General features: G+C 36.7%; 1 protein-coding gene across 1 annotated transcript in view; it reads left to right on the top strand.

The window, feature by feature from the left end:
• LOC134052847 (macrophage mannose receptor 1-like) overlaps positions 1-18,372 on the top strand; it is a 32,679-nt gene that overhangs the window by 13,907 nt on the left and 400 nt on the right. Inside the window, exons 13-29 of the mRNA XM_062507551.1 lie at positions 1,106-1,233; positions 1,867-1,954; positions 3,186-3,330; positions 4,382-4,417; positions 4,536-4,711; positions 5,212-5,279; positions 6,864-6,964; positions 7,928-8,064; positions 9,083-9,197; positions 9,691-9,887; positions 11,119-11,209; positions 12,548-12,780; positions 13,587-13,752; positions 14,846-14,998; positions 15,462-15,578; positions 15,803-15,964; positions 17,921-17,953. Coding sequence (XP_062363535.1) covers positions 1,106-1,233; positions 1,867-1,954; positions 3,186-3,330; positions 4,382-4,417; positions 4,536-4,711; positions 5,212-5,279; positions 6,864-6,964; positions 7,928-8,064; positions 9,083-9,197; positions 9,691-9,887; positions 11,119-11,209; positions 12,548-12,780; positions 13,587-13,752; positions 14,846-14,998; positions 15,462-15,578; positions 15,803-15,964; positions 17,921-17,953 — 2,146 coding nt within the window. The remainder of the gene's footprint in view (positions 1-1,105; positions 1,234-1,866; positions 1,955-3,185; positions 3,331-4,381; positions 4,418-4,535; positions 4,712-5,211; positions 5,280-6,863; positions 6,965-7,927; positions 8,065-9,082; positions 9,198-9,690; positions 9,888-11,118; positions 11,210-12,547; positions 12,781-13,586; positions 13,753-14,845; positions 14,999-15,461; positions 15,579-15,802; positions 15,965-17,920; positions 17,954-18,372) is intronic.

Here is an 18,372-nt window from a genome sequence, read left to right as displayed (position 1 = left end):
AAAAGAAAAGAAAAGAAAAGAGAAAAGAAAAATCAGGAAGCAATGCCTTATTAAAATTATTGCAAGCAAAATGTCAAAATTCTGTATTAAACAGTAGGAGCAGCAAAGCTGGTTTGTTGGTGCTGCTCTTGATGTCTGCTGTGCAAAAACGTGGTATTTGTCTGAGACTGGACAGTTCAGGGAATGAACAGAGAAACAGTGAAGTGTAGCCTCCAGCAGCACAATGCCTGAGGCTGGACCTGCCTAAAATCAGCACATCAACCCACAAAAAAAAAAAAAAAGGTTAAAAAGTCACATGAAAGGTTAGTTAAACCAATGTTTATGAAAGACATTTACTTGAGATTTTCTGATGCAGAGCTCCAGATTACTTGTGTTTGAAGTACAGTCAGCTATAGCTGAGCAGGCACAGAAATGGAGTTTGAACAAGAAATCAATAATGTGTGAACAGTGATTTGGGATCATGCAAAGTTGAAAGGTGCTAAGTGTAAGATATTAATATTTTTATTACTTTATTGAAGTAATGAGTCCCTTTTTTATTTTTTTTAATTTTTTTTTTCTATTTAATTTCTTTCAAATTAATCTGGAAAGCTATTTATTTGTGCTCCTTTATCCCCAGATCATAATTTTAACTCTGGTCAAATCTGTGCTTGCTGTCTCTTGAACTAGTTACACATAATACTGCAAATGTAAAGTGAGAATTGTGAATTACCATGAGGTTGTTCTTCTGCCTGAATCTTCAGACTCCTCCCAGACCATTTTACCTCTCCACCACAGATACTCTTCTCTCTCTTCACACTGAAGTGGGCTTGGGCCCTCCTCCAGTTAAAACACATTAAAGGGAGTTGGGAAGTTGCATTCCCTTTTTCCTTCTGTCAGGTTTTTTTTTTTTTCTTTTTGTTTTGTTTCTTTTTTTACCACTATGCTAAGTAGGAAGGCAACTCTAGTAAAAATTCTAGAAACAGAATGGGAAGTGCTATTTATGGGATGTGCTATTTCTCTTATGGACTTTTACTTGGCTCATATGAAAGCTCATTTATGTTTAATCAAGACTATAATACTTTTATTATTTTAACATGTATATAATAAGTTTTAAATTTCTCCATAGTGTTTTTGCAGATCAAAAATTCGAAAGAAATCATGGTTTGAAGCTCGAGATTTTTGCAGACAAATAGGAGGGGATCTTGTCACCATTAGCACAAAGGAGGAGACACCATTACTAACCCAAGCAATAAGGTTGGTATTTGATGTGTGTTTATCTTACCAGATTTAAAGACTTTTCCTATGAATTATTATGAATTATCCTAGATGACTTCTGAAATGTATGGATTCCTCAAAAGCCAAAAGACCTATATTATATTGAAATTTATCTATTCAGTACTTTTTTAACCTTTTCATGGGAAAAAAAAGAGTGATTTGTGTCTAGAAAAGTCTTAAAACCTCCACCATTATCGTGATAACTAGGTACAGTTTAGAAACACGTAAAATTAGTGGTATTGCTACAAGGGTAGAAAATATGATCAATCTATCTACTGTTGAAGTAAATATATATCTGCCTTGCAGTGGTCAGTGCTGAAACCACTTTTGAATCTGTGAAGGTTTTCCCTAACTAAATAACATATTTGGGAAATACATGATCAATGCTATTAATAAGTCTGATAACTAAGCTATTGACACTGAACAACAGAAATATTACACATTTCTATGAAAAATGTGCATGCACTTCACCACAGGTAATAGGGAAATTTGCAACTTCACTGCTTTTACAAGGTGCTCTAGAATGTTCAATAATGTCTTTCTGGATTTTTTTTTTCTTTTTTTTTTTTGTGCTGATGTTTACATGCTGCTCTGTTCTGTAATTTCTTTTAGAGCCACTCGCTGTAGGTTGGAAGCAGTTTGGCTTGGTATATTTTCCTTGAATCCAGATGAAGGATTTGCCTGGAGTGATGGCTCTCCAGTGAGTATTTTAATTTTTCATCATATTTGTTTACTTAAGAGTCTTTGGTATTTGTACATATACTTCTTGCCTTTTTGCTGTTATCTTCATTAAAGAGAACACCAGTCCTACAAACAGTCATGTAACTGCTAATCTGTATTGTCCTGACTAATATTACAGCTAAAGATTTGAATACACGGAAATTATCTGTATCTCATCAGAATCTGTAGGTTTCTGTGTAACACTGCGATTTATTTTCTCTTCCAAGAAGATAATGTTTACACCTAAGGTCAAAACATAAAAATTCATTATACTGTACCATGTGTCCTGTCTCTGGTATAAACATCTAAAGAGCTAATAAAACAGCAAGCATGTTTCCCAGTATACTCCTGAATCCCCCAGAAAGTGATGGCTCAGGGTCTTTTAGAACTGGAGCTCATATCTGTAATTATAACTTATTTATTTCTGGGACTTTATCAAGTCATCTCTTGAGTCTATGCAAGTATCTACATCTGTACAAAACATTCCTGCAGGATTCTATTCTTTATTACCCTCCATTTACTACTACTCCCTATTCTTTGGTTTGTTTTTTTTTTAACACAAGCAAGGACCTTTTATCTTATCCAGTTCACATTACTTTCCATAAAAGTTTCAGAAAGGTATGTTATCAAGAATTCTTGACAATAATAATAAGAAGTAGGTTCTATAACATGGGTCTCCCTATTTGAGTGTCAGTTTCTTCAGAGGTAACTCCTCTAGATTTCTAGGATGTGACTTCCCTCCCAAGTCACACTCCCATCCTCATTCACCTCAGGGTGTAAGAGTAATGCTGACTTGATGCACAACATGGTCACTGCCACCAGACAGATGTTGGACAATGTAATTTTGGGCCAGATGTGGAGTGGAAAGTACCCTGTCTGCACATGATTAACATGAGTGACATGTGAGTAAAGTTCACAGCTAGGCAAAGTTCATTAGAAACAATTCCTTTGTCTGTTTCTCTTCTGTCTGTGTCTATAGCTCAGGGCACAAACAAGAGGAAAAGATTTCCCTGGCAAGACAGCCATGTCTGAACACTGTCATTATTGGCCCACTCTAAAATCCTTATACCTATAGCTTTCCCTGTATTTTCAGCTCTTCTTAGCTAAAACCAGATTCTTTGAGACAAAAGCAATGAGTTTCTGTTTTCCAGTGGAAAGTACAGCCACCGAAACAGATGAAAAGAATAACAAGGTCACTATTTCTTCTATAGGTTAGGTACACAAACTGGGATGATAGTTCAAGGAATTCAGGACGACACAAGTTTTGTGGCTCATTCCATCGTGCGAGATATTCTGAACAATGGTCTCTTTTGGTGTGTCAAGTACAGCAAAACTGGGTTTGCCAAATAAAACAAGGTAGATTTCTTTTCTTTTGGCAAGAAGATTGAAAAGCTTTAATAAGTAGTTGCTTTCTAAGTTAAGCTATTGGAGAAAGAGACAGAATTTTGAAGAACTACCTTTTCCAAATGGAGGTCAGGGGCATTAAGTAACCTATTATGGGCAGAGATTTTTCAGTTATGGATAACAATGAATTGATGGGAGTTTTTACATTAATTAGGGTGTATAAATAATCCATATATTTGCAAGATTGCAGATTTTTTTAATAAGAAGAAGATTTTGCTTTTATTTTTGTAATGTTGGAGGTAAGGAGTTTTAAGGGCTTGTATTGTATTCCTTACAATACTGGCTTTTATACTAACACAGGTCAAGCTAAAAATCAAGTATGACATATTTGTCAGATTTGTTGGTACTTCATGATCTCCTGTAGAATAATTCAGGATTCTACTGCTTTTGGAAAAGAAATGGTTCACAGCAGTGCTATTTTTTTTCCTATCCCAACCAGAAATAATTCACAGTCAGTATATGTGTGTGTATATATCTATATTCTGTACATAAATACACATATATATATATATACATGTGCATAAAGTCATATTTCCTTTTGCTTATGAATATTACTCAGAGAGTTCTTTTGACAGAGCTAAAATAAATCTAGTGCAAATTTTCACCCTCTTGTTGAAAATACTCCAAGGTGAATTATGGAATATCTACTGATGGATCAGTAAAGGAGCTGTATGCCAAAGTTTAAAGTGTTTCAGATAAATCTACTGTGACTTACAGGCTGGAAGAGCAATTTTCCCTTGCCTTGCTCTGAGCAGGAATTTGATTCAGCCAAAGCTATGGCTTTGCTGATGTGAAGCATAGTTTATGACACAAAGTTAAAGTAGATGACCTTGCATATTGAGCAAAGTGAAGATGAACTGTGGGGCTAAGCCTGCTTGCTGGTCAGTGGCAAAGGGGTTGAGTATCTTGCTCTGTTCCTCACTCTTCTTGCAGTCAGCCTACAAACTACATCATAGCACACTCTACAGAGATGCAACATGCCTTCTATTTTCTTCTTTTGCAGGAGGGTCATTAAAACCTGAACCCATTGACACATATGGTAGGTATTTGTATATATTTATTTTTATAATTCATATTTTTTCCTAAAATTGTTATTCTAAACAAAGGTTTTGTGTTCTACACATACAGAGTTTAAGGGTACCTTATTTATCTTCCAGAATATAAAACCACTGCAGATGGATGGGTCATATATGAAGATAAGCTCTACTACATCAGCAAAGAACAGGTGTCCATGGAAAGAGCCCAGGAGTTTTGCAGGAAGAATTCCGCAGACCTAGCTGTTGTTAATAGTAACAGTGAGAGAAGGTTCCTAACAAGAGCACTAAAAGAAAATGTAAGAATCATTATAAACAGACAGCATAAAGTAGAAACACTTTTGACAATCTGCTTGTAAAACTTGAGTTGTCTCAAAGCAAGCCGTCAGCATTTTTCCTAATCCAGAAATGTACCCTTTGATCCCGTGGGATTTGGTCTCTCCTGCTCCTTGCCAGCTGCACTGGTGCAGTTGACAGGAAAAGTGATGTGGGAAGCCACCAACGTCTTGGGAAGTAGCTGGTCTTTGAGGGAGAATAAAAATTGAGTACCAGTTTCTTAATCAAAATCTGCTCCTTAAGGACCTTCAGTTCTGCAGGTCTTGGCTCTGATGTCCCAGATAAAATCCTGACTTCTGTGCCTGGGTATACAAACACGTTGCTGTGGTTAACTGCAAGCTGGTGCTTTATTGCTGTGTGCTTCAGTGGCTGCTCTGTGGACCTGATGAATGGTGTATCAATTTCTGCTTGTTCTGCTTCAAAGATTTATTTTTTAAATTGAAATAGTGTCTTTCTGGTTTAGGAGGGCTACTGGAGAGAGCCAGTAGGTTACTTCATTGGTCTAAGAGTAAGCCTTGATAAAAAGTTCAGGTAAGTTAAGATAATCAGTGCAGCTTCTAATATGTATATTTATTCTATATAAAATATAGAATATTTTATGTATCTGGAAGTACTGAATATTTTCTCTTGAAGGTCTGAAGGCTGTTTCACTATGTACAAAACAAAATTGAATAGTCCTAGATAGTCCAAATAATTTTCCCCCCCAAAAAATAATACAAGAACCTTTTTATCCTTGAGTAAGCACATAGCAAAAGAAAAGCTTAGCAGCTCTACTCTCCATACACACTTTTTCAATTTTTTTCCAGAGAATTGCCCCATAAATTGGAATGATACTTCACTATGCTGAATTTTATACCTATAAACATACACACATACACTTAAAACATGCCCTATATCACAGGCTTTGGCTTTCCTGTGCTTTTAATCTATATATCAGAGGGGCTCTTCAGAGTTAGAAAGACACAGGCAATTAGTATAAAAGGCAGTCTGCAAACTCCTATTCCAGGAGAAAAAGTCAGCGGGAAACAGTACAGAAACAGTAACAAGTATTCTGAAAACACCAATACACAAATCAACTTAAAACTAAGTTTTAAGAGCATGATACCTTTTGGAAAAGATGCTTACCTTCCTACTTGCTAGTTAGGACATGCCTGGGAGGTGAAAACATGTGCTTCTGAGGTTGACCTGGAAAAGATTAGAGGAGATTTGAATTTAATGTTTTTATTAGTGCCACTCTTGAATGTATGTAAATCACTTACTTTGAGAGGGGCAGAAGAGGAGTGGGAGAGAGAAGTTGATAGTGACTGAGTTGGTAGATGACTTTCACCTCCTGTTTAGAAGAGTCAAACTAGGGACATAGAGCATTCCATGGATCCAGTGAGAATCTCCTTTATTTAAATGAATTGTATCAGGAGCAGCAAGACGTAAATGAGACAGCTGAATTTTTTTCCCACTTCAGGCTTACTGATCTAATACTGATTAAAATGTGGTGACAACTTCTTTTTCCTTCAATAGCAATATATTAAAGTAAAAAGTGGGTAAACATTGTGGAAAAATTTCAACTTTGGTACTTTAGAAAGGACAGTTTTAAAGTTAACAGAATGTCCTTTAGTTTAGAGAAAAATATAACATCATCCCCCTACTCCGTCCCCCCCACGCCCCCAAATAGCAGGGTAAAATCTACAGAAAAATACTTTCATTCTTGTTTTCACCTATCAAAATACCAGCAATGCTCAGAGTGAGAAGAATTATATTAACTAGGAATATAATAGTTATTATAATAAGATAAAATTTTAATATCCTTCTTTGTATTATGTGTTATGAATAACTGATTTTGATTTTTCATCTTAAATGTTTAAACAATCCTGGACATTTATAGAAAATATCAATATGCTTGGTGTATTCTTTTTCTATTTTGCAACCAGAAAGATTTTACAGAAATTTCTTCAAATTATAATAATCAAGTAAAGAAAGGGAAATCTCTAACAGCCCCTCCCACTGAAGTAAGTTTCCATGAATTCTGGTAGACATTCTGAGTCATGAGATGTTCATTAAGACTATCATGTCACAACCAAAAGTATTAATTAATAGCTACTTGTGTATCTTTTCTTTAAGCTGGGTGGATGGAACTCCAGTAACCTATGTGGCCTGGGCTCCTAATGAGCCCAACTTTGCAAATAATGAGGAAAATTGTGTGGTAATGCTGTCAGAGCATGGTAAGTGACAATACAAAACTATTAGATTTTATTTGTCTCTGCTTGGATTATAACTGATGCTGTCAAGCACCACATAATCTTTAGTAGCTGTTTTCTGCAATTTCTTTCCAGTAACAAACCAACAAAATGCAGTCACTCTTCCCAGTCATAGGACCACCAGCCATGGAAGAGTCTATGTCCTTAGAATGGGGAGGTTTCAGTACCATGACTAATTTAAAGCAGATGTTTCATTCTGGGTTTGCAAGATTGATAATGCCCCTTTTTACAGGGATTTTCAGTACTTATTTTAGTAAAAATTTGAATAGTTTATCTTTTCCACCACGAACTTAAGAAAACATTTATAGCAGGTACAGGAAATGGAACGTGAAGGTACAAGTCAACGAGGTAAGAAAAAATACATCTAACATCCTAAGATATGTTTACAAGTACACTGAAATGCAAATTTCTTGCTAATCATAGAGATCTGTTTACTCTTGGATCTCTTTCTGTAACTTAGCTGAGGTAATGGGAATTTAGTATACATATATTGATCTCTCAATTTATGTTTTACGAAGAATTCATGCAGTAAGTTTGAACACTGCATTGAGCCACTAGATTGATCTGATATTTCCTATCTCATCCATTTCTGATCCATTTTCTTTTCAAATTTGCTTACTGGTGTATTTCCCCTGCTGCCTGAAATGTGATGATGCCAGAGCCCAGAAAAAACCCATAAACAAGTATAGGCACTGTGGAGAAAGCCCTGAATGAGGAGCAGATGGGCCAGGGAGCTCAAATTAACTACAAGGGGCTACAGTGCTGTTACTATTAGAGCTTATTTGAAGGTGCCGTGGTTACTTTGCCTTTAGATCAAGCTGTAGCCTGAAATACAAAATAGAGAAAATTGTGTTTATTTTAAGAGAAAAAGGTAATAAATTATTATTGCTAAATATTAAATACTATAACATATTGATTTATTTTCAGGCTTGTGGAATGACATTAACTGTGGTTCTGCCAATAAATTTGTATGTGAAAAACATAACAGTTCTAGTAATTCAACCTTACCTTCTCCATTGCCTCCTGGAGAATGTCCAGAAAGTTGGATATTTTTTAACAACAAGGTATGTCAACAAGTATCTTCCAAAAATTGTGTAAAGCAGTAGAACTGAAAAGAAAATCCTGAAACAACCCCTAATTTTTTAATGAATATAAAGTAAATCTGGAGAGTAATTACTTACAAAATCTGTAGAGTTGATGGCTGGGCTTTTTTTGAGGTGACAGTAGACATTTAACTTTGCAGAAAAATACAGTAAAAATAGATGTATGCTGAATATATTTCAGAGACCATGGTTTGTGCAGGCTTAAAATACACTGTTACTGTTTAAGAAAACCTCTCCTCCTCTCTTCATGTACATTATTTTGTTTAGAAATGCAAGTCTGTAATGGTCAATCTTGTATAAAATCTGGAAAGGTTTAGAGAGAATTTATTTGAGCAATCCCTTCAGCCTGTAGGGGTTCACAAAGCTTTACATTCAGAAAGATGATGCCAAACTACAATTATTTTGAGTACAGCTTTGCATTCAGACAGTCTGGAAGTCCTCATTGCTGAAAGAGAAGAGTTTTTTAGTTGAAGCTCCATCTACCAGAGGCTGTTTTGTCTACTTTATGTACACTGCACTGCTATTGCATCCTCAGAATATTAAGTCAATGTGCCAAGGATATTTCATACCCTTTGGCAAGATGAAGAGTTGTAAACACAGTCATCAGAAGGAGAACAAACCGCAGTAGAGATTATTCCCTGCAGCTGTGTCACCCAAAGCCACATTTTCTTGGTTTCAAATGATGCCTCTATTACTGCAGGAAGATGGCAGATGAAAATGTGAAAAGTGATTATGTACTTGACCTCATTAAAATTAGTTCATTTGATACTAGACTCCCAGATTACACCTTGTGCAATGAGAGGAGATAAGTGTATGCCTGGGTAGACATTCTGACTTTCTACTCTTGAGCTCTGCTACTCATTCTGGCCCTGATGTTTTTTTTCCTGCAGAAAAGTACATCTTAGAGCTAATTGATAATATTCACATACAATAGGTCCAGTCTTTGCTAGTTTGAGAAAAGTGCTTGATTTGTTTCCAGTGTTTCAAAGTATTTGCTTCCAATACAACAAGAAATCTCATGTGGCATGCTGCACGAGATGTTTGCTTCAATCTGGGAGGAAACCTGGCTACTATACCAAATGAGCAAGTGCAAGGTATGTATATGGGCTCTGTTGAAAGAAAAAATCTCAATCTTTCACTAAAGAAACTGCTATACTCTCCAATATAGAATATGGGATTACCTGATGAAAATTGCTTATTAGTCCATGGTTTAGTTTAACTTCAAACTGCAAGGCAATAGCTAAAATTATTACATATAAGAAATAAAGTTTCCTTCTAGTTCTTTCAGCTGCTTTGTTTTCATGAAACTTCCAGTGTGTTCTGAGGGTGGTTGCACAGATCTCTCATACTTACAGAAATCTGTATTTCCTGTCTCTCTCACTGGCAATAGGATTTTCTGAAACCCTATGTGTGCATACACAGTGAGTAAGGGATGCTTATCTAAACATTTAATTAACGGCAGATGCACAGTGTAGTGGAAATGGTTATCATTTTATTATGTCCCCCCTCTGGGCTTTTGCATATTTTCCCTCTTTTAGACAAGTCATGATGAGCTTTCCTTAATGACAAATCTTTGCTTCTCCCCAGCTTTCCTTTTCTATCATTTGAAGGATACCACAACTGATGTTTGGATTGGGATGAATGATATCAACAGAGAATCCACATTTCTTTGGACGGATGGAAGCTCTGTTTCCTACACCAACTGGGTTAATGGTGCACCAGAAAATCAGCAGAGCTACTTTGACTTTTATGAGTATGAAACATTGACAGATGATGCTCTGGAGGTACAGGAAATTTAAGTGACCTGTATAGCTTGGGCAGCTAGTTGATTTTCCTAAAAGAAAAGTTACAGCAGCAATAATAGGATGCTGAAACAAGTCCTTTTGTAAGCACAATGGGGTTTAGCAAATAATCTGATAATGATTGCAAATAAACCCAAATGTTTGGCATAGGTTCTGTAGAAGAGGAATTTCAAGCCTTCCATCTGAACTATTGCAAAAAAAGCCCCCAGGTCTGTAAAAGAAGCTTTCAGTAACTTATACCAGCTCCTGTCCAAACTGCATTAACACAAATAATAAAGCTGCAACAGGAAACACAGAGAAGGTAACAAAAAAAACCAAACCAAACCAAAACAAAAAACACAACAAAATTAAGATTTTTGATGCAACAATAATTTGGCTGTGTACATGTCCCACTCCTGGCTAATGTGTTCCCACACTGCTTTACTCATTTCTGATGGTACAAATTAATAACTTCAGTGAAATTACTTTCTCTGCTGAAACTCAGCCTCTTTTCCAAAGGTGGTAATTTCTGAGGAAATGTTTGGCAGTTAGTCACCCAAGATTTTTAACATTTACTATCAATCAATTTCCTGATGACTAAAACTTACTTAAATCAGCGTAAAGGAGAAACTTGGATGACATGCCAAAAGACTGACATGGCCAATTTTGAAATCAGGGGAGTCATGAAGGAAATGCTGGAGCAATTAAACATAAGTAAAGAGAAAATGTTTTGTTGCATCTGATAATGGTAACTTGATAATGATTATAAAAAAGCAGCAAAGAGCATCTGTTTTCTGCAAGAGACTCTGCTTCGGTTAGACTAGTGTAGACTAGAGCTCTTAATAGTATTTCTTGTACTGTTTTCCTTTGATAAAAATGTTTTGAAGCAGATCTACATAACTGTAAATCAGAACTGAGAAGATTTATTATAGGTACCTTAGTCATTTATGCAGTCATTATAAGGTTTTTATTAAAACTGGTAAAATGAGTTTTAACTGACTTCTTTCAGACCTTAACTGGCACCAGTGGAAACCTGGTTCAAATTTAAAGGGTTGCTAATAAATACCAGGTGAAGCTTCTTGGCAGAAACCGAGGAAATTTGAACAAATTACATGGGCATTCAATGAGCTCCTCTCCTCTCTGCCATCAGCCCTGCACTAGCAGTACAAGAGCTTCAGCCCACCCCCTCCTCATTGCCTTTCGTAATGGCTGTGCCTCTTCCCCTCCCCTTCAGACAGATTGTGTCTTCATCATGAGGTCAGATGGGAAATGGAGAGATGATAGCTGTGACAATGAAAGAGGCTATGTGTGCCAGATGAATTCACGTGAGTTCTGTTCAACCCGGTCTCCTAAAGAGAAAGAATACCTTGGTCAGATAAGATGAATATATAACCTGATGTGATTTCTTCCAGCTTTGAGTCTCATTCTGAATCTCAGGCTTTCAGAGTTCCATCAGTGTTAAGCCAGTGCTATGTTCAAAGTACAATTTGTTTCACAGAAATTGGTGAAGAGTAACCACTATCTTAATTGGGCTTTTGTACCTAATCATGAATAATACTAGAGAATAACAAAAGAATTTTTTTTTTCCTCAGTGAAGTATGAGAGATTTAGGCATCCTGTCTAAACGCTGTATAAATCATGTTCTCACAATGATCTTCCCATTCTCTTGGACAAATCTGAGCAGAGCATTCATTCTTCTCTATTTCTACTGAATGCCATATGATGTTAATCAAAATGTACAGCTTCTTGGATGTGTCTTTATTGTAGAAGAATATTGTGGGGTTTTTTTTTACACCAAAATCAATAATGAATGTTGACTCTTCTAATGCAGAATTTTAATTATACAAATCTCAGCTGCCCAAGCATATAATGAAAGTAGAGAAGGCAAAGCACAGATAACAAAATATTTTTGCTTCAGCTTTATTAAAGTAAAAATTATTCCCTAATCCCTCACTTCAGTCAGTTCCTGCAGCCTGTTCACTCTCAGCACAGCTAACAAGAAGACCCCCTCCCTGGGCAGCAAATACATAGTTTAATGGACACTTTTTAAATTTTATTCATCCCAGTTCCAGCTCTTCTGAATACATTTACAATCACAAGGGTGGAAATATATACTGCCTGACTCAAACGTGACAGCCCTTACAGACAGGCCAACAACTTGGAGTTAACAGCGAGTGGTGATCAATTAACACCAGGTCTCAGGCTGAGACTTCAGATTACAACAGTTAGTGCCTTAAATAACTTGTCCTAAGTTCTATTCCCCAGTGACCAGAAACAAATGTATATTCAGATATTCAGATGTAGTTAAATAACTTAAATCACAGAATCTGAAGTGCAGAGTTTAGGAGTCTTAGTCTGGACCAGCCAAGTCCATACCAAGTATGCTCTGCTTCAGGGCATCCAGGATTTCACTCATCTTATTACATTAACAAATTTCTTCCATGTCTTGGAAGTTATTTCAGCACTTTTTTGGGTTTAGGGGGCTTTTATTTGGTTTGTTTGCTTTTATTTTGGTTTTAGTTGTTGTTTCGTTTTGTTTTGTTCATGAGCTTATAAAAAGATTTTGACTTACTGACTACGACTTTTGGACCAATTTTTTATAGCTTGCATGCTACAGAAGAGCAATATGTTATAAAGTCATCCATTCAGTTTTTCCTCCATAGTTCCCTCACAGCCTGAAGTACCAACAACAAACCCAGCCTCTGGCTTTACTCATTATGGTGACAGTGGCTATTCAATAATTCCATCTGAAATGCAATGGGAAGAGGCCAGAAAGAACTGTCAAGACAAATCTGCGGACCTTGCCAGCATTTCAGATGCCTACGTCCATTCATTCCTGTGGATCCAGATGCTGAAATATGGAAAACCCATTTGGATTGGTCTTAACAGCAATATGGTAAGTGCTGAATAGATGGGAGGGGCAGGTGCTCAGGGAAGTTTCCTGCTCTGCAAGTCCTCTGGATGATCAGTTTAGAGCAGTGGAACAATTTATTCTGCATGGCCTCACTGTGTAAATGCACAAAAATCTAGGGGTACTGTTAGAATTAGTCAAGGATTTTCATCCACCAAATGGAGTGAAGAATCACAGAAAAAGTTATGCAAGAAGCAAAAGATGAAAGTAGAAAGTTTTAGAGGCAGTAAAAGAATTCAAGCTGCAGACAGAATCAGAAAATGCAGCTGTCATGAGGTGACTGTTGGCCATCCTGAAAGTCAAACACTGAGATATACAGGGGGATACTTAGAGCTAAAGTTACTGTGAGTATTAGGGAGATATTTTAAGATTTAAGCTGACTGTTTAATGTTTAATGTCAAGTAATCTTTATGCACAAGTAGTTCCCAATTTTAATCTAAATAAAGCAGAGCAGAAAGGACAAATTCTCTGTAATTGCTTCTCTTGATGTAGGATTTACTGAATGACCTAAGATGGCCTCATCTGACTTTGTTGCCATGTTGTAGAAATTTTTACTTCAGAAAAACCATCCCAAAAGCAATGCAGTGTTGAACAGTGTTCATATGTAGCTCTTGTGTAACTCAGATTGCCAAGTGACATTGCATAGAATAGTGAATGGGATTTTAAAAAATGGTGCTTTTTTCTGAAAAAAAATCAAATAGACATATGATTATATTTACACTATATTTGTGTGGCAGAACTTTTTATTTAAAAAAAATAAATAATCTACTACCAGAATTCCTTTATTTTAGACTGGTGGCTATTACAAATGGACCAACAATTGGAAAACCAGGTACACAAAATGGGCAGCAGGGGAACCAAAGGGGAACAATGCTTGTGTTTACCTCGATCTTGATGGTACTTGGAAAACAGCACCTTGCAATGAAAGCTACTTTTCAGTTTGCATGACATCAGCTGGTAAGTAAAGGCATGGTAAAGATGCCTTGGTAACAATTTTAAAGACACATTACTAATTCCATGAGCCTGCCTAATCCTGGAGGCTTTGCTCTAGCTTGGGCTACCCCTGCAGAGGACTAAGCTTCAGGGTAGCACCTACCTCCCAGAAGAACGTGGATTGGATTGGAATTGCTATTGGATGATGTATGAATTTAGGCACAGGAAAGGCTCTTGTGCAAATCTGTATGGCTGCACTTCTGTTATGGTAAAACTGTTTCCATAACATGAAGCTCTGTCTTCAAGGTATATCTTGCTCTTTACAAGACATGACCATAAATTACATGAGTCTGTGTGTAATCTTAGTACATGCTGGGTTTGTGCACTGACTGTATGAACTTCAACTGGGGAAGCTCACACATGAGTGGCACTGAGCTGAAATACAGGCAAGAGTTTCACTTCCATTCACTGTTGCTAGAGCTAAAACTGTAAGAGCCTTGACAACGTGAATATTACTTTAACTCTTTGCAGATATGTGTAGAGGCATGTTTACACCGAGATTTTGTAGAATCATGCTGTTTTCCATCCTTTATATTTTAAGGCTGCATGCATTTCGTCTATTTGTGCAGTGCAAGAACTAAAGATCCATAAAAGTGCACCCAGGATCAGAAACAGAGTCTGACTTGGCAGAGGCATGCTCCACTGATGACTTATTTTTTTTTTCCTATAAAACACGAGGACACCAAGCAGCCAGACAACATGGCACTGTGGCATTAATGGTTCATTAGCCTACAACAGCTTTCTGTGCTGTGGTAACGCAAATTTTGAGATTTTGTATCCTCCCTCAGGGTTTGCTTTCCTCACAGTACTGTCAGGGCAGTTAGTTAGATGTAGCAGGGTGCAATTGAGAAATGTGATTTAAGAAATAAGATGTTTCACATTTTTGACTGCTTGGCTCTCCCTGTTGTCTGGATTGGGGGAATGTGGAAATAGTCAGGAGTAGATGTCCAGACAGATAAAGCTGGGTGAGAGAAATCCCACACCATTTGCACACGTATCATGGGATCACAGATGACTTACAATGCAATACCAATTTCATACTATATGGCTTCTTTAGAGATGGCTCCTACTGACCCTGCTGAGCTGCCTGGAGACTGTCCTGAAGCAGATGAACTCCAAGCTTGGATCCCTTACCATGATCACTGCTACTACCTTGAAGCATCAGTGGGGAGAACCTGGGCACTGGCCTCCCTTGAGTGTGCTCGCTTAGGTGAGAACCTTCATTGTCAACTCAAAAGATTTGGACCAATGTTTATACAAAACTGGTTTAAAAATGTAAAATACTGATTAAAAAAAAAAAGAAATATTAGAAATAATATTAGAAAATATTAGAAATATTTTTTTTACCTACTAAGCTGTTCTAAGGCTGGCACAATGAAAATAAGCAGACACGACCGACTTTGTGCAGCCTTCTGTCCTCTCAGATTTGCAGCTTCCCTGTGCACGAGTTCCCCATCAGCTCCTGGCTTGTAGGATGCCACTCTGGAGGAAGCAGTGGGAGGCCACAGCCTCTAAGTACCTCCAGATCATTGTCTTCTACAAGAAGCAGTGGAGAGATCAACAGAGCAGCATTAATACTGTCAGAAACTATTGTTTGTACAGACTAAAAAGAGGAGATCATTACAGTGGTTTCTCACATAGGTTATAGTTATTTGCTTATTAATGCTTTTCAGGAGGTACCTTGGTTTCAGTAGGAAACATGGATGAATCTCACTTTCTGACTAATAAAATTCAGCCACTTGGAAATAAAGTAGGAGGCTTTTGGATAGGACTTTACCAGAATGTGGAAGGTATGTCCTAATTTCAATTTTTAATGGAAATAATGCATTGCTAAGATGAGAAAATTGAGGATTACTGTACTTTTACAAACAAACCCCACGGGTTTCTGCTGAAGAGTATCTTACTATATATATTTAAAGTAAATTGCTGATTTAAAATTTAGCTAAGAAGCTAAAATATTAATGAGATAGATATGTTTTGATTTTTTTTTTTTACTCTGCGGGTTCCTCTGTAGGCCAGTGGTTGTGGTTAGATAATGCTGTCCTGGACTTTGTTAACTGGGAGGAGAAAGAGTTTGGTGAGCAGCATCAGTGTGTGGAAATAACTGCACCATCTGGCTATTGGGACAAAAGTGATTGCTCTGCTGAAAAGGGATTTATCTGTAAAAAACCCAAAGGTAAGTCTTCAGTGTGTCAGCCCTTAGTGACAGGATAGATCTGTTCATTAGGAACTGTTAAAGCCCTTCACCACAGTTTTGGAAGTAATTCCTGGAAGTTTTACTTGGCATATCCCGTTTCTCTAACCATTTGTAGTTGCCTATTTTTGCAGTCTGCAAGCTCTCCACACCAGTGCCTACAGTCACACGGGAACACACTAATATCCTACAGGTTGAGAAGGAAACATTCAGAAACTTTTGAGTACCTAACACAGGCATTGATATGGCACCTGTCAAACACCTGTGCAAGGGCATGACTATTCCAAGGACTGATTATTGTAACTGTTACTATATCTTTGCAAGGAGGAATCACTGTGAAATATCAATCTTCCTCTTCCAACTTGTTATACTCAAAGAATATGCTACTTCCCAACACACCAAACTGGCTTTATATTGGCCCTGATCGAGTAATGCCTCAGGAATTCTAACAGGTCACCTGTTTCTATTGCAATAATGATATGAGGAACACTTCCCTTCTAAATGAAAACTTCAAGTCATTAGAGAAGCTGTCTTATCAGCAGTTTTGGAAAATTTCATGCAATACTCTATATACCAGACTAATCCTTCAGAGATGAATTAATGAATTACATTATTAATTATTATTAACATACCTTATTATTAACTACATGAATTAATCCCAAGTGGAGATACAAAGGAAATTGTCTGCAAGAAGGCAGTATCATTTTATTCTTCTAACTTAGATGTTAAAAGTCAATCTATCTAACCTAAAAAACTGGTAGATAGCCATTGTTAAACCTTTGCATTTTCTTTTGTAGCAGCTGTTGGTAAAGCTAGTTTTAAGATTCTATTATTCAGATAAAAAGTTGAAAAACATTGATCTCAATCCTAAAGATATCTCAAGACATGGAAGGTGGTTAGGTGATGAAAATATAACTGAAAATTTGGGGTTAGCATTTACTCATTTTCCAAGTAGTCTTTAACCAGAAAAAGATGCTGAACTGCAACCAAGAAATAGCCATCTCCTCTGCACTGTTAATTTCTGTGCTTAAATCTGCACATGCCCACAGCAGTAAATAATTAATTCCTATTAAAGGCTTAGTAAAAATATCCAAGTTACATTCCATCCTACATAGTACTAAAATAATAAGAAATCTCTAAAGTTCATCCATTGAATCATACTGTGCTCCCATATGCACTATTTCCTGCCTTAGCAGGGATTACTGTTGTTTTTTATCTATTCATTTTGCACTCTGCTTTCCTTTCACTTTACATTTTGCCTTTATAAATTCTCCTCTGGGTACCAAGGGTGTTTGCAAACTGTGATGTAGAAGAGCCAAGATGAGACATATTTTCATGCTAATTTAGAAATCTTTAACTCTATATGTATAATTCTTCATTTCTGAGTGCCAAGCTAGTTTTTTTTGCGCTTCTTTAACAGCAACAAAACAATGTGATAAAGGTCTTTCATTTTTCTCTTTCTCTGTCATATACAGAGCAAATAGGAAGATTACTCATGTGATTCAGTAGGTGTTTTCTTGGGAAGACGTTTAGAAATCAAAAATTTTGCAACAGCTAGATATGCACATCTTCCCAAAATATGCCATGCAAAACTAAACTCCAGAGTGGTATATCATGTTCTTAGTACATTAAAATTAATATTTCAGGAAAAAAGTGAAAAGGTATTTTGAATGAACATAGAAAAGAGTCAGTATTTTAATGTTGGTAATATAAAAACAATATAAAGTTTCAAAAGTGGAGAAAGCCAAGTTAAGTAGAAAAGTGAAAAGGTGAAAGCTTAGCAAATGCCTCAATTATTTGCCTTTTGTAGCAGACATATATGTTACTAATGAAATGGTAGAACTTCAGGGGTTTTTGTTCTTGTACTATTTTTGCAAACAATTAAATGTATGGATTCTAATAAAGTGTCATATGATTTCTCTCTGATATTCATTGAAGTTGAGCCAAATGGGAGTCCTATAAAGCAAAAAGGTAAGAGCATCATAAGAAAATTAAGAAAAATGTAAATACAGGTAGAACTTAAAATGAGTTTTCCCAAACCACTCTCTGTTAGAGAACAAGTCCTGCTGAGGGTTGCAGGGTTATCAATCACTTGTGGTAACCCCATGGTGCCTTCACATGCACAGGAGCACTCACTGTTCTTGGCTAGCAGGACTGCTGCAGGGCTAACCCTGAGCTGCCAAGCTGAGCAGTGACCAGACCAGAGCAGCCACAGAGTGCTTTCACTAGGCTTTTGGAAACTATGCAGATGGATATGAAAGTTTCCTCCAAAGATACTATTGTAAGTCGTGTAACATAAAAACACTGTAAAACTGATTTCCAATAATCAGCATCCCATATCCATCTAGAGCATACGTTTTCATTAAATTTTCACAAGCATCCACTGCATG

Source organism: Cinclus cinclus, chromosome 1 (assembly GCF_963662255.1).
Source record: "Cinclus cinclus chromosome 1, bCinCin1.1, whole genome shotgun sequence".
NCBI lineage: Eukaryota > Metazoa > Chordata > Aves > Passeriformes > Cinclidae > Cinclus > Cinclus cinclus.
This window is presented reverse-complemented; position numbering and strand designations above follow the sequence as displayed.